The following is a 15,580-nucleotide window of genomic DNA, read 5'->3' as shown; positions in this document are numbered from 1 at the left end:
TGGGTGAACTTTGAGTCATAGTACTCCAGTACAGCGGTATTACCAAATAATGTATGCGTGTTTTTTCCAAAATGGCGACTGCAGTGAGACTTCTCAGGTCAAGAAATATCTTCTTTTCAGGTATTTCCTTCTCTTTGTCGGAAGTTTTGTTACTGTTTGCGCTCATGGCTAAAGTAATGATAATATATGGGTATTCAGAATACTTATGTGCGCCACGTTAGAGGGTAAATACAAGGAAATCTTGGGCGTATGAAACTACTTGACGTCTCATGGTCCGCGAGCTCTATCGAAACGTTTCATTGCTTCCACTGGGGTATCGGTATCTCTCTGTGAGTTGTCGGGCACGACGCTGAACGGATGTTGTGACAGAGCTAGACATCAGCCATAGAGTTATGGAGAAATACCAAGTAAAATACAACAACAAGACCGCCTGTACGAATAGAAATTAACCGTGGGTTCAGGTATGGGAGTCTCAGGGAGAGGCACTGGCAAAGAAAGGGGAGGGGTGCAAGGGAATTTTTATGTCTCCGAGATCGGCCATTTTATTAGCCTGCGAGTTCTATAAAAGAAAAAACTGTGAACTGTGATCAGATACTCCATGAAACTGGATGGGACAAGACAAACCATGGACTCTTGGACCTTGGATGTCCCATGGACTCCATATTTTCTTACTCACAAAATAGTTATACATTGCAACTTTCGCAGGTAACTGAGCTGTTGTTGTGTTGTCAGTGGAGGGGACTCTCAATCAAAAATCACTTTACAGGGGTTCTTTGGCTAGAGGTCCAGGTTTTGTCCATTCCACCAGGATACATAGGGAGGCACGGTGGCCTCGTGGTTAGTGCGCTCATCCCTGAAGTGAGCAGTCTGGGTTCGAGCCCTGGCTGGGGACACGGTGTTGTGTTCTTGGGCAAGACACTTAACTCTCATGGTACCTCTCTCCACCCAGGAGTATAAATGGGTACCGGCGAATTGTTGGGGAAACCTAACAAATTGCAGGGGAGTGACCTGCGATGGACTACATCCTGTAGCATCCTGTCCAGGGGGAGTAGAAATACTCCTAGCCGCTTCATACTACAGGAACCGGGATAAGCTCCGGCAGCTATGAGCCTTCAGCTCCAAGGCTTCACACTCATTGCCAGGATACATACATGTACATTCTCCAGAATCATGAAAGCAAATTGTGAGTCATGAAATGCAAAATTAGGTTTCATAATTTTAGACAAGAACACCCCTGTTCAATCCCCCCTTGTTCCTCTTGGAAAAGGTACCTGTAGGAGCTACAGAATTGAATACCCAGAGGTTTTTAGTTTAAAAACAGGATCTAAACACTAAAGTGAAAAGTGAGTAGAAGTAGTAAGTGTTAGTGAACTCCTGTGTAAAGTGGGTGGCAAAATTACCAACTGCGGGCACATTTTGATGGGGCTGATCTCTACAATTTTTGCAGTTAGGGAGTATATACGATTTTTAGTGCAGTTGTGATCTTGCAGCTAAAGTTTGTAGATTAGTGCTATGTTTCAGGTCTTGTTAAATCTTGTTAAATCTCAGGTCTTGTTGATAAAAGCTGCTTATGTTATTCAATGTTACTCAGCTTCTTTACAAGGGGTAGCACAATTTTGTTTTTGCAATTTTTGTTTGCTTTAGATACTACAAGCCTGTTGCTAGAGAATGGATGTAAGGTTCAATTTTTCTTAAGAGACAAACCTGTTGTGGTAAGAGCACACAACTTTAAGGTTGTGCAAGAGGTTTGTGATGTAAATGTCCAAAATAGTGATTCTCTTTTTTTTTAATCCTAAATTGGACAGATATGAGCTCAATTTTGTTTTTGTTCTACTGTTATGCCTATACCAAATAGTTGGCATTTGCTATTCTTATGTCTTACCCCCCTCCCACCCACCCAACTGGACAATATGTTTTGTTAGCTATCCTTTTAATTTTATTATGTCCTTATAAGTGTAATGTTACACACAAAGGAAAATACTATTACGTAACCAAGAAACATTAATTTTATATCCATTCATACAGTGTTATGAGGTTTTACTCCATTGTCCAATAACATTACACAAGTAAATATGGCCAGGTCCCACATCTTATTTTTGAGATAATAAACAATGTACAGTGGAACCTGATATAACGAGAGGCCTAGGGACTGGCAAAATATGTTCCCTATAACAAGGTTTTGTTGTATCAAGGTTCTTGTCCATATGTTTTACTATTGCTGGGGCAAGGAAAATTGTTTGTTATACCAAAGACTTCATTATATAGAGGTTCGTTAAGGTGGCTTACTACAGTTTTTCTGAGACTCAGTAGCGTGGGCTACAATTGCCTGCCAGACATCAATATTAATTGAAGAAGCTAGTCATAAAAGGGGATAAGTGACGATTTTGGTTGCTTTTCTTTTTTCTTGCTCCAAATTAGCTGAATTTTTGCATGTGGTCTTCAATGTAATAGGAAAATGTGGTTCTGTATTTTTGTCGCTGGTTTTTGCTTTGTTTTCGAGTTAAAACGTAGGCAAAAAACTTGGCTTTTCCTAGCCATGTCTTTAGGAGTTTATTTGTTGAACAGCAAACAGGCAGACTGTTTATAGTGTATGAAGTCAAAACCAAATCCCACAGCATATAGAGCGGAAATCTGGGAACGGATTGTTTACACCGGTTATTGTGACGTGAACACAACACGTGAATCGATCGAGCGTCAAACGAAATGCCATCAAACAAAAAAGAGATGTGCCGTATTAGAGCTCTGTCAACTAATATCTTAAGCATTGTTTTAAAGTACCTTGTGTGCCTACCTGGTGGTTGAGAGGCATCATAAAGCCTCGATAAACCCGTAAGTCATCAGCACGTTTTAAAGAATCAAAATGTGTTCTGAAACTTCGAAGGCAGCTGATATACCGTAATTGTGTTATCGGCGTTCGAAGTCAGATCGAGCCAGGTAGCAAAGTCCAAGAGCAGTTCTTGCCCAAGAAAAATACCCTCTGGTGAGTTGTGGCCCATTTGCCAAGCGTTGCTAGCGTCAAAGTTTGGAAAGCGAGAACTGGTTTTTGAGTGATAAAATTTGTCTTGTATCGACCGCCATGTCTTCCCGCGCACGAGGTGTAAAGACCCTTCCCGGCATGCATTGCGATTACGTTCTGCGGACGTTTCTCGAACTGGTAACTAGATTTAAACATAATGGCCAGCAAGTGGCGATCGATTGTAACAGATCTGTGATCCAGTTTGCGTTGATTTTATTTCAAATCGGCATGATTTGTAGTGTTTTGAGCTTCTGGGATCAGGGGACATGCAGATGTATGGAGACCCGTACGTTGCGCAGAAGGGTTAGTCTGTTAATCTGTCAGCCCTATTTATAGAGCGTTTTCACGTGGAGTCGTCAAATTCTTAAATCCAAAACTAAACAGCCGCCAAAGTTGTTGTCCTCATCAGGCATAAGAGGTACCAGCGCATTTTGAACTTGGAAGTTATGGCGGTGCGTGACATAAAGCTACGATCGCGTTTGTCGAAAACTATATTTTATCTCGTGATTTTTTTAGCCATTGAAGACGTTGCCGTATTTGAAAAAGTGTTTATTGAAATGTTTATTTGTTTCATTTTATTTTTATTTACACCTTTTTTTGACCTGAAATCAGCATTTTTGAGCTTATACGTTGCGTGAAATTACCATTTTCAGGAGCCCAGCATGGGCTCCTACCATTTTGCTGTTTTCTAAGTGAAACCAACATCCTTGCCGTCACGCGTTAACGCGAAATCAACATTTTAACCTATTTAGACCTGAAATCAACATCATTGAGCTTATGCGCTGCGTGAAATTGACATTTTGCTGGTCTCTAAGTGAAACCAACATCCTTGCCGTCACGCGTTAACGTGAAATCAACATTTTAACCTATTTAGACCTGAAATCAACATCATTGAGCTTATGCGCTGCGTGAAATTGACATTTTGCTGGTTTCTAAGTGAAACCAACATCCTTGCCGTCACACGTTAACGTGAAATCAACATTTCAACCTATTTAGACCTGAAATCAACATCATTGAGCTTATGCGCTGCGTGAAATTGACATTTTGCTGATTTCTAAGTGAAACCAACATCCTTGCCGTCACGCGTTAACGTGAAATCAACATTTTAACCTATTTAGACCTGAAATCAACATCATTGAGCTTATGCGCTGCGTGAAATTGACATTTTGCTGGTTTCTAAGTGAAACCAACATCCTTGCCGTCACGCGTTAACGTGAAATCAACATTTTCACCTACTTAGGCCTGAAATCAACATCATTGAGCTTATGCGCTGCGTAAAATTGACATTTTGCTGGTTTCTAAGTGAAACCAACATCCTTGCCGTCACGCGTTAACGTGAAATCAACATTTAAACCTTTTTTGACCTGAAATCAACATTTTTGAGCTTATACGTTGCGTGGAATTGACATTTTGCTGGTTTCTAAGAGAAATCAACCTCCTTGCCGTCACGCGTTAACGTGAAATCAACATTTCAACCTATTTAGACCTGAAATCAACATCATTGAGCTTATGCGCTGCGTGAAATTGACATTTTGCTGGTCTCTAAGTGAAACCAACATCCTTGCCGTCACGCGTTAACGTGAAATCAACATTTCAACCTATTTAGACCTGAAATCAACATCATTGAGCTTATGCGCTGCGTGAAATTGACATTTTGCTGGTTTCTAAGTGAAACCAACATCCTTGCCGTCACGCGTTAACGTGAAATCAACATTTTCACCTACTTAGGCCTGAAATCAACATCATTGAGCTTATGCGCTGCGTAAAATTGACATTTTGCTGGTTTCTAAGTGAAACCAACATCGTTGCCGTCACGCGTTAACGTGAAATCAACATTTAAACCTTTTTTGACCTGAAATCAACATTTTTGAGCTTATACGTTGCGTGGAATTGACATTTTGCTCGTTTCTAAGAGAAATCAACCTCCTTGCCGTCACGCGTTAACGTGAAATCAACATTTCAACCTACTTAGACCTGAAATCAACATCATTGAGCTTATGCGCTGCGTAAAATTGACATTTTGCTGGTTTCTAAGTGAAACCAACATCCTTGCCGTCACGCGTTAACGTGAAATCAACATTTAAACCTTTTTTGACCTGAAATCAACATTTTTGAGCTTATACGTTGCGTGGAATTGACATTTTGCTGGTTTCTAAGAGAAATCAACCTCCTTGCCGTCACGCGTTAACGTGAAATCAACATTTCAACCTTTTTTGACCTGAAATCAACATTTTTGAGCTTATACGTTGCGTGGAATTGACATTTTGCTGGTTTCTAAGAGAAATCAACCTCCTTGCCGTCACGCGTTAACGTGAAATCAACATTTCAACCTACTTAGACCTGAAATCAACATCATTGAGCTTATGCGCTGCGTAAAATTGACATTTTGCTGGTTTCTAAGTGAAACCAACATCGTTGCCGTCACGCGTTAACGTGAAATCAACATTTAAACCTTTTTTGACCTAAAATCAACATTTTTGAGCTTATACGTTGCGTGAAATTGACATTTTGCTGCTTTCTAAGTGAGATCAAAGTCCCTGTGGTCGCGGCGGGCCGATCCTTTGTTATGATAAACCGAGGCGAGACTTCGACTTATAACAAAGGCTTGGCTTGGTTATTATAACAAAGGATCGGCTCTGTTTATCATAACAAAGGCCGGGCTTCGTTTATTTGCAGCCTCGGCGGGAAAAGGGCGTTAGGTATTTTAATCAAAAGTGAACTTTGTCGAAAACGCTCCAAATTTCGCATAGAGTTTTGTTTAGGTATGTTTAGCAATGTCCCGTAGTTTTTGCGCTAAACCTTGCTTCGTTTTCAGGATATTGCGTATGCAAAAAACCACTCGGTTTTCCTAGCGGCGTCTTTATAAAGCGAAGCAAAAACCAGCAGCAAAAATACAGGAACACGTTTTTCTATTACATTGAAGACCACATGCAAAAATTCAGCTAATTTGGAGCAAGAAAAAAGAAAAGCAACCAAAATCGTCACTTATCCCCTTTTATGACTAGCTTCTTCAATTGCGCATGCAAAAATGACATAAGTAAACCTAAGAAGAAACGAAAACCACTTCAGCACTTGAAAGGCATTAAATCTTGTTGTTATACGTAGCAATAGTTTCAAACTCTGTTCAAACATGTCTCTAAGCTTAGGGCCAAAAGAATATGACAAAAAAGCTCTATAAATAACTGGTAAAAGAGCTCTAATTTACTCTTGCTTTCTCGCACGTGATACATGGCGTCACATGAATGTGCGCTTAAATAAAGGGCATGCACAATTCAGTTCTCGTCCAAGGTTGTAAAAGCTAGTCTTTGATCGAGGATTGCTCAAAAACCTACCATGAAACCCATGATGAAATTTTCACAGTTGATTTGTTGGGGTGAATCACATTTAGAGCCAAAATTTTAAAAAAATCTGTAAGACTGAGCTATTTTTGACCTCACATTTTCTTAGTTTGCAAAAAATCTGTCATACAGATTTTTATTTTACTTTGCATGAATGTTAAATCAGAGCCAATTTCTTATTCCTGAAATTTTGAGGTGGGGTTATAAGGTAGATTTTGAGAAAAACGTAATTTAACCTACTAGTGCCCAGTCTCTCCTTAGGTACTCATTCGTTCATTTTTGGCCATTTGTTGACATTTAATTGTTCAAGTTTCAAATAGAATGGCAAAAGACTTAAGCAAACAGTAAATAGAGAAAGGAAAAACATCTGGAAACATTTTTGAAAAGAGTCAGAAGTTGGGCTGTTATAATTCATCAAAACTGTAGTAAGCCACCTTAAATCGCGTTTCTACTGTAGTGGGCTGCAATCCCTCCATGTTTACGTATTGATAGTTTGTCAAAGGTAAAAGTTTTAGTTTATTTTGATTTTCATAAACAGAGGAGGTTACATACTAGATGTATGAGCAGATCTGCTCTAATTGAGAAAACAAAGGAAGATGCAAGCATAACAGATGAGGACATAAGAAATGAACCAGTTGTTGATATAGGACAAGTTGATCCAGTGAGTATATTGATATATACATTGCAGGTAACTGTAGATCATAAACAACTGCATTGGTTGTTGGTCTCTAATTGTAAGTTGGGCGTCTATGATATGCGTCTAGGAGTTTCCTCTATTTACAGCCAGATCCTACTGTTGATAGAAACTGTTGGCTGGCACATCCTGGCATTTCCATCTTGAGCCTTCACATAAGGGAAAAGACAGGCACCTGTTGCTCTGATAAGATGGTCCAAAAAAGGATGGGTAGAAATAGAGAAGTCAAGGTTTGCAGGAACTTATTTAGACATCAAACAAAATGCCATCTACACCTTGAAACTCTGTTGACTCTGACTTTTTATGGAATACTGGCACATGATGCAATAAGTGCAAATATCAAGACTGATTGCGACGAAAATATTGAATGCTCTTTTTTTAAAGCTACTGTAGACCCTCAGGGGTGTCTCCCTGAAAAGCAAGCTGTAAAAAACATTTTGCATCCTGTGTACAGTTTGTTTCTCATAAAATACCTGTTGTAACTTGAGGCTGTCAATATTTTGATCAATAGATCAATTCATTTAACTGCTCTATAGAGAATTTATGTTTCCAGTTTATGACTTTGTCTTATAATATTTGTTAGGCTAGTCACACAGAGTCCAATATTGGCCAATTCTATACAGTACCAGAAGAAATTTCCACCAGAGTTCTTTCATATTTCTTCACAAAGAGATTTCAGTCAGAGGTAATGACTGTTTTGTCAAATGCATTAAGTAAATACAAATATTTTAATAATTACTCAACTGATAACTTAAATAGCAATAGTGACGCATTAACCATTTTTGTTTTAGTTTATTTATTATTTCTCTCAACCCCATTATTTACAATCTATTATTATATGGCTTTGGCTTGTGGCCGATATAATGCGCGCTCTGATTGGCTAAGAGCGAGATCTGAGCGGTCATTATGCAGCCGTAATGCCCACGGGCCGATTACGGATTATGCAAATTAGGAAGAGCCCGGCTCGGAAAATTCAAGCGCATTGAAACGATGAAAGCCGATTAAAAACAGTAAGAGAAGTAAATTTAATTCCGAGTAGCTGAAAGTTTAGGGATTTTTCCTTAATAAAATTTATATAGAAGTCGTTTTTGACTTACCAGTAACCTTGGCGAGCACTAGTGAAAAGCAATCAAAGTTTGCCAAGTGTTGAGTAAAGCTAAAATCGCTAACTGAAAAACACCATCGGCAGATGTGTCACGTATCCTGAGCAGAAAACCACGAAGAAACTTATAAGTTATCATCTTAGTCACAATAATTACCGAAATATTGAACTCCGTTTCAGTTCTCATCAAATAGATTCCCTCGCTTCAACACAAGCAAGTGAAAATCAGCTTCCAGGATCATCAGATGTAAACAATCGGGCGGTTTCTGTCGGTAGCGGTGTTTCTGATACCTGCAGGAAGTTTTAGACGCTCACTAGGCTTGAAAAGTTCATTCATAAGTCCCAGAATGAAGAAGGCCAAGATATGTTGTCGAAAACGAATGCGAAGATCGAGTTATTCTGAGCAGTGCATTCTGAAGCATTAGTATTTTCTTTCACCGAAAGACCGTTGGTTTGGACCAGTTTGAAGCACTTTCTGTCTTTTCTATATGCGTTGACGCTTCCCCACAAAAGTTGGAAAATCTCCCTCATCAAGTTGTGGCTCCACGATACTAAAATACCTTTTTGAGGGCTGTGACAATCATTTTTCCCGTAAAGAATTACAGTAGTGAAGTTCACTGACTGTGTAGTTTTGCCCTGGGTTTGAGACGATGAATGAATCAGTAAACACGCGCATCGTCGGATGTAAATTGACGACTTCCGCTTGAATAATTTTTTTCTTCTTCAATTCATGAGCCATATAATAAACAACTTAATAACCTCGACCGTTCGGTCGTTACAAGAAAATCTCAAACCTTGGCCTACTGTATTGACCTCGCTGTCGCTTGGTCAATACGGCAAGACCTCAGTTTGAGATTTTCCCATAACAACCTCACTCTCGGTTATTAAGTAGTTAGTAATTATCTACTTAACATTCATCTACTTACAATAAACTACACAGTGAACAATCAATAATTACTTGCTTTTAATTGTACCATAAATGACTGCTATTCCTTTCAACAATACAAAGAGCACTTCTGTAACATATTGGCATTAATTTCTTACACTTACATAATTACTGAATTCAAGAAGAAAACATTGCTTTGGATAACCTAGAATTACTTATCATTCAATAACTAAGAATTACTTTAATTATAATGAAAATTGTGAAACTAGCAAGAAAGTGGAGGAGACATCTTTGTTTCTCATATTATTTATGCTTCGATATGTTTGATTCTGCATTTAAGTGAGATTTTGTTTACAAAATCAACAAGTAAGATTGAATTAGTATGTAATTTGTTAGTGTAGATGTAGTATTTCATGAAAAGTAGCATGTAGCATCAGCCATGTTTCCTTTAGGTGGCTACTTGCCCATTTGTTACCTAAACAATTAAATGTGTCACCAAATTAAGAAGGTTGCAACTCTCACCTGTTATTAAAACCACGGTCTATGAGATTTCCATTTCATGTTTAATGTAATACTTAATCATGCTTTGACTACCAGTGTGCTTGTTTTCTATTCCAGTGTCAAATAACAGGAAGTACAAGTTTAATGATTAGAAAACCCACATTAGAGGTCTTACAGCACCTCAAAGGGTTGTCAGAAGATGCACGTCCACCCCGTAAATTTATTTTTTGTATCCTTTAAATCTTGTCAGTTTGTTGCTGTATTATCTGTTCAGCATCAGATCATTACCTCAGTTTTGAATTATTGTCTGAAATGTTGATTGCAAGAGACCAGCCTCAGGTTCTAGACCCCCCAATGCCCTTACTGCATGTTGCTATTTTCAGCAAAGCACCTGCCTTTCGTGCACACATTAATTTTATGGCTAGCTCCATCAACATTTATTATATGGCTACCCGAGCAGGTAAGATGGTGCTATCTTGCCTGCTCGGGATTACCCACTGTGTCCCACGAGACTGATAGTGTTATTTTTCCATATAATAAATGCTGTGTTGACCAAGCTTGTTTGGTCAAGATGGCTGTCCAGACAGTGGTCTCATTCTTTTTTGGCATGTTTATGGACTAAGTAAAAAGAACTTGGCCAATATCCAGCCATCTTGACCTCATCAATGACCCATTTATACTGCCTCTCCTCATTCAACATAATTAAACAAATACTGGAAGGTTGTTGGGTCAACCTGACACAATTCACACCCCTTGTTGAGATAAGTATCCCATTCAAGGGGGAGGGGGGGGGGGGGTGTCAGACAGGTACTGTACGTGTACATCGTAGTACTACTCTGAGTCACTTCATGTTATCAAATTATGGAGACCTACATGTAAGTGCTGCCAGTATGAACCTTTTAGCCTTTTGATAATTGAGTAACTGCTCTACTTAATTTGTGACCTGTTACTAAACACAGCAATGCAGTAAACTAAGCTCCATAGTAGAGCCAGTTTGTCTCTTGTTTAGTGTCTTGTAAAGTCATCCTGATGAAGCATCACAGATCTGCTACAGCCCTTCCTATCAAGAGTTTTTGAGCAGAAAACAATGAAAATGATTTTGATAACAAGAACATTGCCAGGACAATTATTTTACAAGATATTCAGTCGTTAAAACAATGTAAATCAAATTGCTCATGTTGTATGATTTGTGATGTCAGAAGCATATTGATGTGTAAAGGTCTGTTGGGGGGGTACTCAACAAAGTTTTTTATGGGGAGTCCGTACCCTTTTATATACCATTTGACAGAAAAGGTACAATTTTGTATACATTTTGTTGAAAAAAAGTACTCCTTTCACATACCTACTTTCAGGCAGAGCCTCCCCATATAGGCTATGATAGAAAGTCTCCCCCCTGGGGTAAAGGTAAGGTAATTGTCACAATTTTGTAGTTGTATGTGCATTCAAAATGAACCAGGCATGGTACACCTGACCTGTTAGGGGTTCTTTCCTTAACTGGAGGTGTAATCAGATGGTGATAATGGACATGGTAAATCTCTTTCACTTGCTCATGTTCTTCACTATTGTTATTCTGCTGGATGGTTTATTCTGCCTGTACCAAGTGGTAAGATTTCTAATAATCACTTCTTAGGTATTTCAAGACTGGGAAGAAACTGAATATGTGAGATATCATTACAATTTCGATTTTAATTGCAGTGTTTAGCTGGTGTCATGGAAAATCAGAGCTGCAGGTGTCAACACAACATGCAGATAGATTTGACCAACCAGAGCTGGCATCCGCATGGCTTCAAATGTGCCGTTCAATTAATAGCAAGTTCCTTACTGAGGTAAGGTTAATTAAAAGGAAATAGTAACATAAATCAGGTAATAATTACCCTGGACACCAGAGGTTTATTCTTGCTTATTCTGTGGGATGCTTCGGGTCAGCGGAGGGCCAGAAAAGGTGGCACCTGTATGCCTATAAGCCAAGTGCAGATGTCAGCATGCAGCTGATTGCACGTCCTGTACATACTATCTTGGATTGATTAGCTTTTGATTTCCACCCAGCAATCAAGTAAAACAGTTTTGTAGCACTCAACTGATGTATGTAACATGGCAAAAGTTAAAAAATGGGGTGATCTTATAAAGCCTTAGCAGAGTTGTGGAGAGGTGAAATGGTCAAATCCCGACCATTCAGTGCGTGTGAAGACAATAATATCAGTCGTAAAAGATACAGTCGAACCTCCCATAGGTGACCACTCAAAATGTCAAACCTATTTGGTCGCTTTTGGGATGTGGTCCCTAGATAGTCTCAGAGCTTAGACTATCTAGGGGCAAAATTTTGCCTCATTAGCATATGGTAACTGCAGTTACTTACCCCATGTTTTAAATGTTTTATTCATGTGAAAAGTCAATTTAGAGAAAAATAATCGTACTTCCCATTGAGAAATTTTTGCCTCTTGTACTATCCAGGAATGCCATAATGTTACAAGACCTTGTTATCCAATTGTCGCTCTATTATCTGTCAAGTGGTTGCTTATGGGACGTTAAAAGCAGAAGAAAATTTTAAACTTTTAGCTCTGAAAGTGGTCACAGCTGCTTACGAGAGATGGTCGCTTACAAGAAGTTCGAAATAATTATAGTGATTTGATGTGAAAACTTTTGGTATTTTGGAAAACTGGTCGCCGAGGAGAGGTTGTCGTAACCGGAGGTTCGACTGTACTCTAGTTTCTTTTTGATATCATTCAGGTCAAGACAAGCAAGCAATACCTCTTTGGTAAGCGAGACACCGCGAAAGAAGGAGAGCCATTAGGAAAAATCATAGATATGGTAACAATGGCATTATTACTTTATTTGTTGTTATGTTCATTTGGCTCAGTGACAAGAAATTAGCCAGTCCTTATCAAGTAACAGAAGTTTTCCACAAATAATACGCCAAACAAAGCTGAATGGTTTGCTAAATTATCGGTGATGGCAGAGAGAACACTGCCTTTTCCCACGATTGGCTTCAAGTTGGGCTGTGTGAGGGGATAGCTACTTAGCATGGTCAGCAGCCAAAGAAGTTACAAAGATGTATAAAGCTCGAGCAGAGACAGTACACTGATCGTTAAACTTTCAGCTGTCCTCTGGAAAGTGTCCTTGGCAAAAGCTGGACCATGGCAGTGCAGTCTATGTTTCTAAGCAGTTAATACAAATTACTTGCCGACTTAATGTTTTTTTTTATTATTATTTCAGGGTTTTAGAAGAGCTACCTATGCCACAGATGCTGTTGGCGTGTTGCTCAAGGAAATAAGAAATAATCCTAGGTTGGTAATGTTTTTCATATTAGCGTGCAAAGCTAAATTTGGAAATTCCTTAATAATCCCTCACAAATGTTGTACCAGGAGTCACCGGGTCGAAATTTTCGTTCCGATGAGAAAGTTCGCGCGAGTATTATGTAAATGATGCCGCAGTAGGTTACCTATTGAACTCCCTTCAGAAAGACAGTCCTTGTAAAAGATCATGATCAGGATTTATGATCCAAGATCGCACGCATCATTGTACATCAAAGAACCGATGAATGCATGCTCAGAGTGGATTCGACGGTTCCTTTAATTGTACCATGATCCGAGTGATCTTGAATCATAAACACAGATACAGATCCTCCCAAAGGAATGCGACCCAAACAAGGAATCGTACTTACGTAACACTTACATTTTTATCGCTTGTCGTGGTATGAAACTTCTGTTAGGCTGGAAGTTCGAAATGAAAGTTCGAAGTTCGAATCTACTTCCACATTGGAAGTAGGATAAGATAGACTGAAACCGTAAACATGTAAACGAGTTATGAGATCACGTGGTCATGCTGTCCACTTTCGTCAGGGCTTGTACTTTTCTCTCCATAACACACTTCGTTAGTATTTCCCGCTAAAAGTTTCCGCGTGCTTACGTTTGAGTTAATCTTTATTCTCTTCTAGTTTGCGAGTGTTGTATGCTGTGAACGAGTTCAATGGATTTTTCTTGAAAACCACATTCAAAGATGCCCAACAAAATTGGGTAAGGAAGTTTATCTCTTTATCTCCATCTTCAAACATACATGTACTGTCCTAATGTGGAACTGATGCAGTGTGGAAAGCACTCATGGCTCTTTACGGCTCTCTTTATGGTTCATTGTGGTACGAACACCTAGAGAGAGAAAATGATACGGCAAACAGTTTGAAATCCAACATGAAATTGTTTGTGTTTTTTTGTTTCAGATAAAGCCCAAGAGACTGAGTTTGGTCCATCACTTTACAAAACTCTTACATCCCGAAGATGGCCTGGTAAGGTGGCAATGAAAAAAAATGAGCTAACTGGACATTTGTGGTGGTCAGAGAGGAACATTATGCTGTTTATTTTGTTAGTTAGTTCCTTGTTGAAATGTTGACGTCACTATAATTTTCCGATAATTAGTCCTGGTTGTAGTTTTGTCCACAAAAGAGCTTTTCTATTCCACGGCCTTTTTGGGTGGAGACTCATTCCAAGGAAGTCACTCGTATGCCTTTCAAAATGGTTGTGCTTATATTTTGAAGAAATTTTGCACCTGAAGTTTTAACGAGTAAATAAGAAACGGCATAGTTACTGAAGTTCTTCTTTTTCAGTCTTGTGTGTGGGACTTTATGGAAATTTTTACGGTATTTTACTCTTGTTTTGTAGAAAAATGGAGCAATGGTGTTTGCGTTATCACGCACGGGAATGTTGAGAAGCTACATAGAATCTTATGAAGTTGCAGATTTACTGAGAGAGGTAAGAAGAAAATGTCTTTGTTGTTGTGACTTTGTAGTCTAATCAGTGAAGTTCAGAACATGTTTTTCTGGTCACGTCATGGTTTAGAGAAGAAGAAAGCATGTTCCTGTTATTTGTCGAGTACAGCTGCGCCTGACTTGTCCACAGCCGGTGGTGTCTTATTTGTCTGTCAATTAAGAGGGACGCTCAAGGGGAAGGTTGGAAAGGAAGAAGAGTTCTATCCTCCTCCTCTGCTGCCTTCCCGTCGTCTCCTCCATTGCGTACCACCCTTGACTCGTTCCTATCTATCTTGCGAAATGATACAACTGGGGACGAGGCGGCAGCTAAACCTCTCCGCAAAGAGACCATTGAGAAGTCAAGTGAATGGATCGGGGCACGTTCAGAAAGACAAATCCTAACCTGCTGAACAGGCGGATTAGCGGAGCAGACCGCGAAGCGTGCTACACCAGCGAGTTTCGCTCTCTGCCCCGCTAATCCGCTTGTTCTGCAGGCTAGACAAATCCAGACCGTCGTAGAGAGATGGACCTTAGTGAAGGTTTGTCTGTTTTCTCCTGTTTTCTCCCAAGATCAAGCAGTCGTTGTTGACCTCTATGTTAACGGAATCTTGTTAAAATGAATGAAAGGATACCCTTAATTTGTTCAACAGAGAGGTTTATCGGCAGTGCAGCCTTTCACAAACATCGAGGTACCCCGTTACTCTAAGGAAGAACTTGATGCGTGCCTTCAGTTTTTCAAAAAAAGAGGAGTGTTAACAAAAGGTAAAGTTGCCGAGTAAACGTTACACGGATAAATAACTAGACTTTCAGCGGTTTGCCAACAATTTCAGTTCAGCGTGGAATTCAGCTAATAAATAACGACACTTCGCTGTCTTCCGTAGAAAACTGCTTTCGGCGGAGAAACCAAGAATCCCGGAGCTGTCAAAATGTTGAATTTAAAATTGCTCAATTGGTCTTCTGCTACCGCTTTTGTATATGACAAAGTCATCATCATTTTGGGCAGCTCTTAATTTAGACGTATTTTTCTTCATTTCTTTTCAGATTTAAATTCCCAACTTACAAAGGAGATCGCCTTTCTTTCTGATTATGAGCCGCCGATTGTAAGTGCCTTGTGTAGGCGAAGTTAAAAGACTGCCGTCAGTGAATACCGCGAAAAAGATTGTAAATAAATTCCTTTTGAAACGTGAACTCTCTCTGGTATCGTTTTTGTCGTAAAAAGGAATTTGTTGGGCCACAGTAGGTTACCTGTTGAACTAGCCCTCAGATTGAAGACATTCCTTGTAGAAGATCATGATCAGGATTTAT

At 39.4% G+C, this 15,580-nt stretch overlaps 1 protein-coding gene across 4 annotated transcripts; it reads left to right on the top strand.

Moving 5' to 3' along the window:
* The first annotated feature begins 30 nt into the window (after positions 1-30).
* LOC110066683 (small ribosomal subunit protein mS29-like) lies at positions 31-15,463 on the top strand. 4 transcript variants are annotated; one of them, XM_020773920.2, is made up of 14 exons: positions 31-120; positions 1,645-1,712; positions 6,893-7,015; positions 7,632-7,733; positions 9,655-9,766; positions 11,048-11,140; positions 11,233-11,363; positions 12,265-12,345; positions 12,751-12,821; positions 13,472-13,550; positions 13,751-13,816; positions 14,190-14,279; positions 14,926-15,037; positions 15,317-15,463. In XM_020773920.2, the coding sequence occupies exons 1-14, from the start codon at positions 54-56 to the stop codon at positions 15,400-15,402; spliced, it is 1,281 nt and encodes a 426-aa protein (XP_020629579.2). In that variant the 5' UTR covers positions 31-53; the 3' UTR covers positions 15,403-15,463. The 4 variants fall into 4 exon arrangements, with proteins under 4 accessions (XP_020629579.2, XP_089151634.1, XP_089151635.1 ...); XM_089295508.1 differs by having other exon boundaries at positions 1,645-1,745; XM_089295507.1 differs by lacking the exons at positions 31-120; positions 1,645-1,712 and adding an exon at positions 1,802-3,319.
* Positions 15,464-15,580: the final 117 nt, after the last annotated feature.

The sequence above is a fragment of the Orbicella faveolata genome, unplaced genomic scaffold, assembly GCF_042242905.1.
Source record: "Orbicella faveolata isolate gen_17 unplaced genomic scaffold, um_ofav_v1 contig_26, whole genome shotgun sequence".
NCBI classification, from domain to species: domain Eukaryota; kingdom Metazoa; phylum Cnidaria; class Anthozoa; order Scleractinia; family Merulinidae; genus Orbicella; species Orbicella faveolata.
The sequence above is the reverse complement of the archived record's forward strand: the minus strand, read 5'-3'. Positions and strand labels throughout refer to the sequence as shown.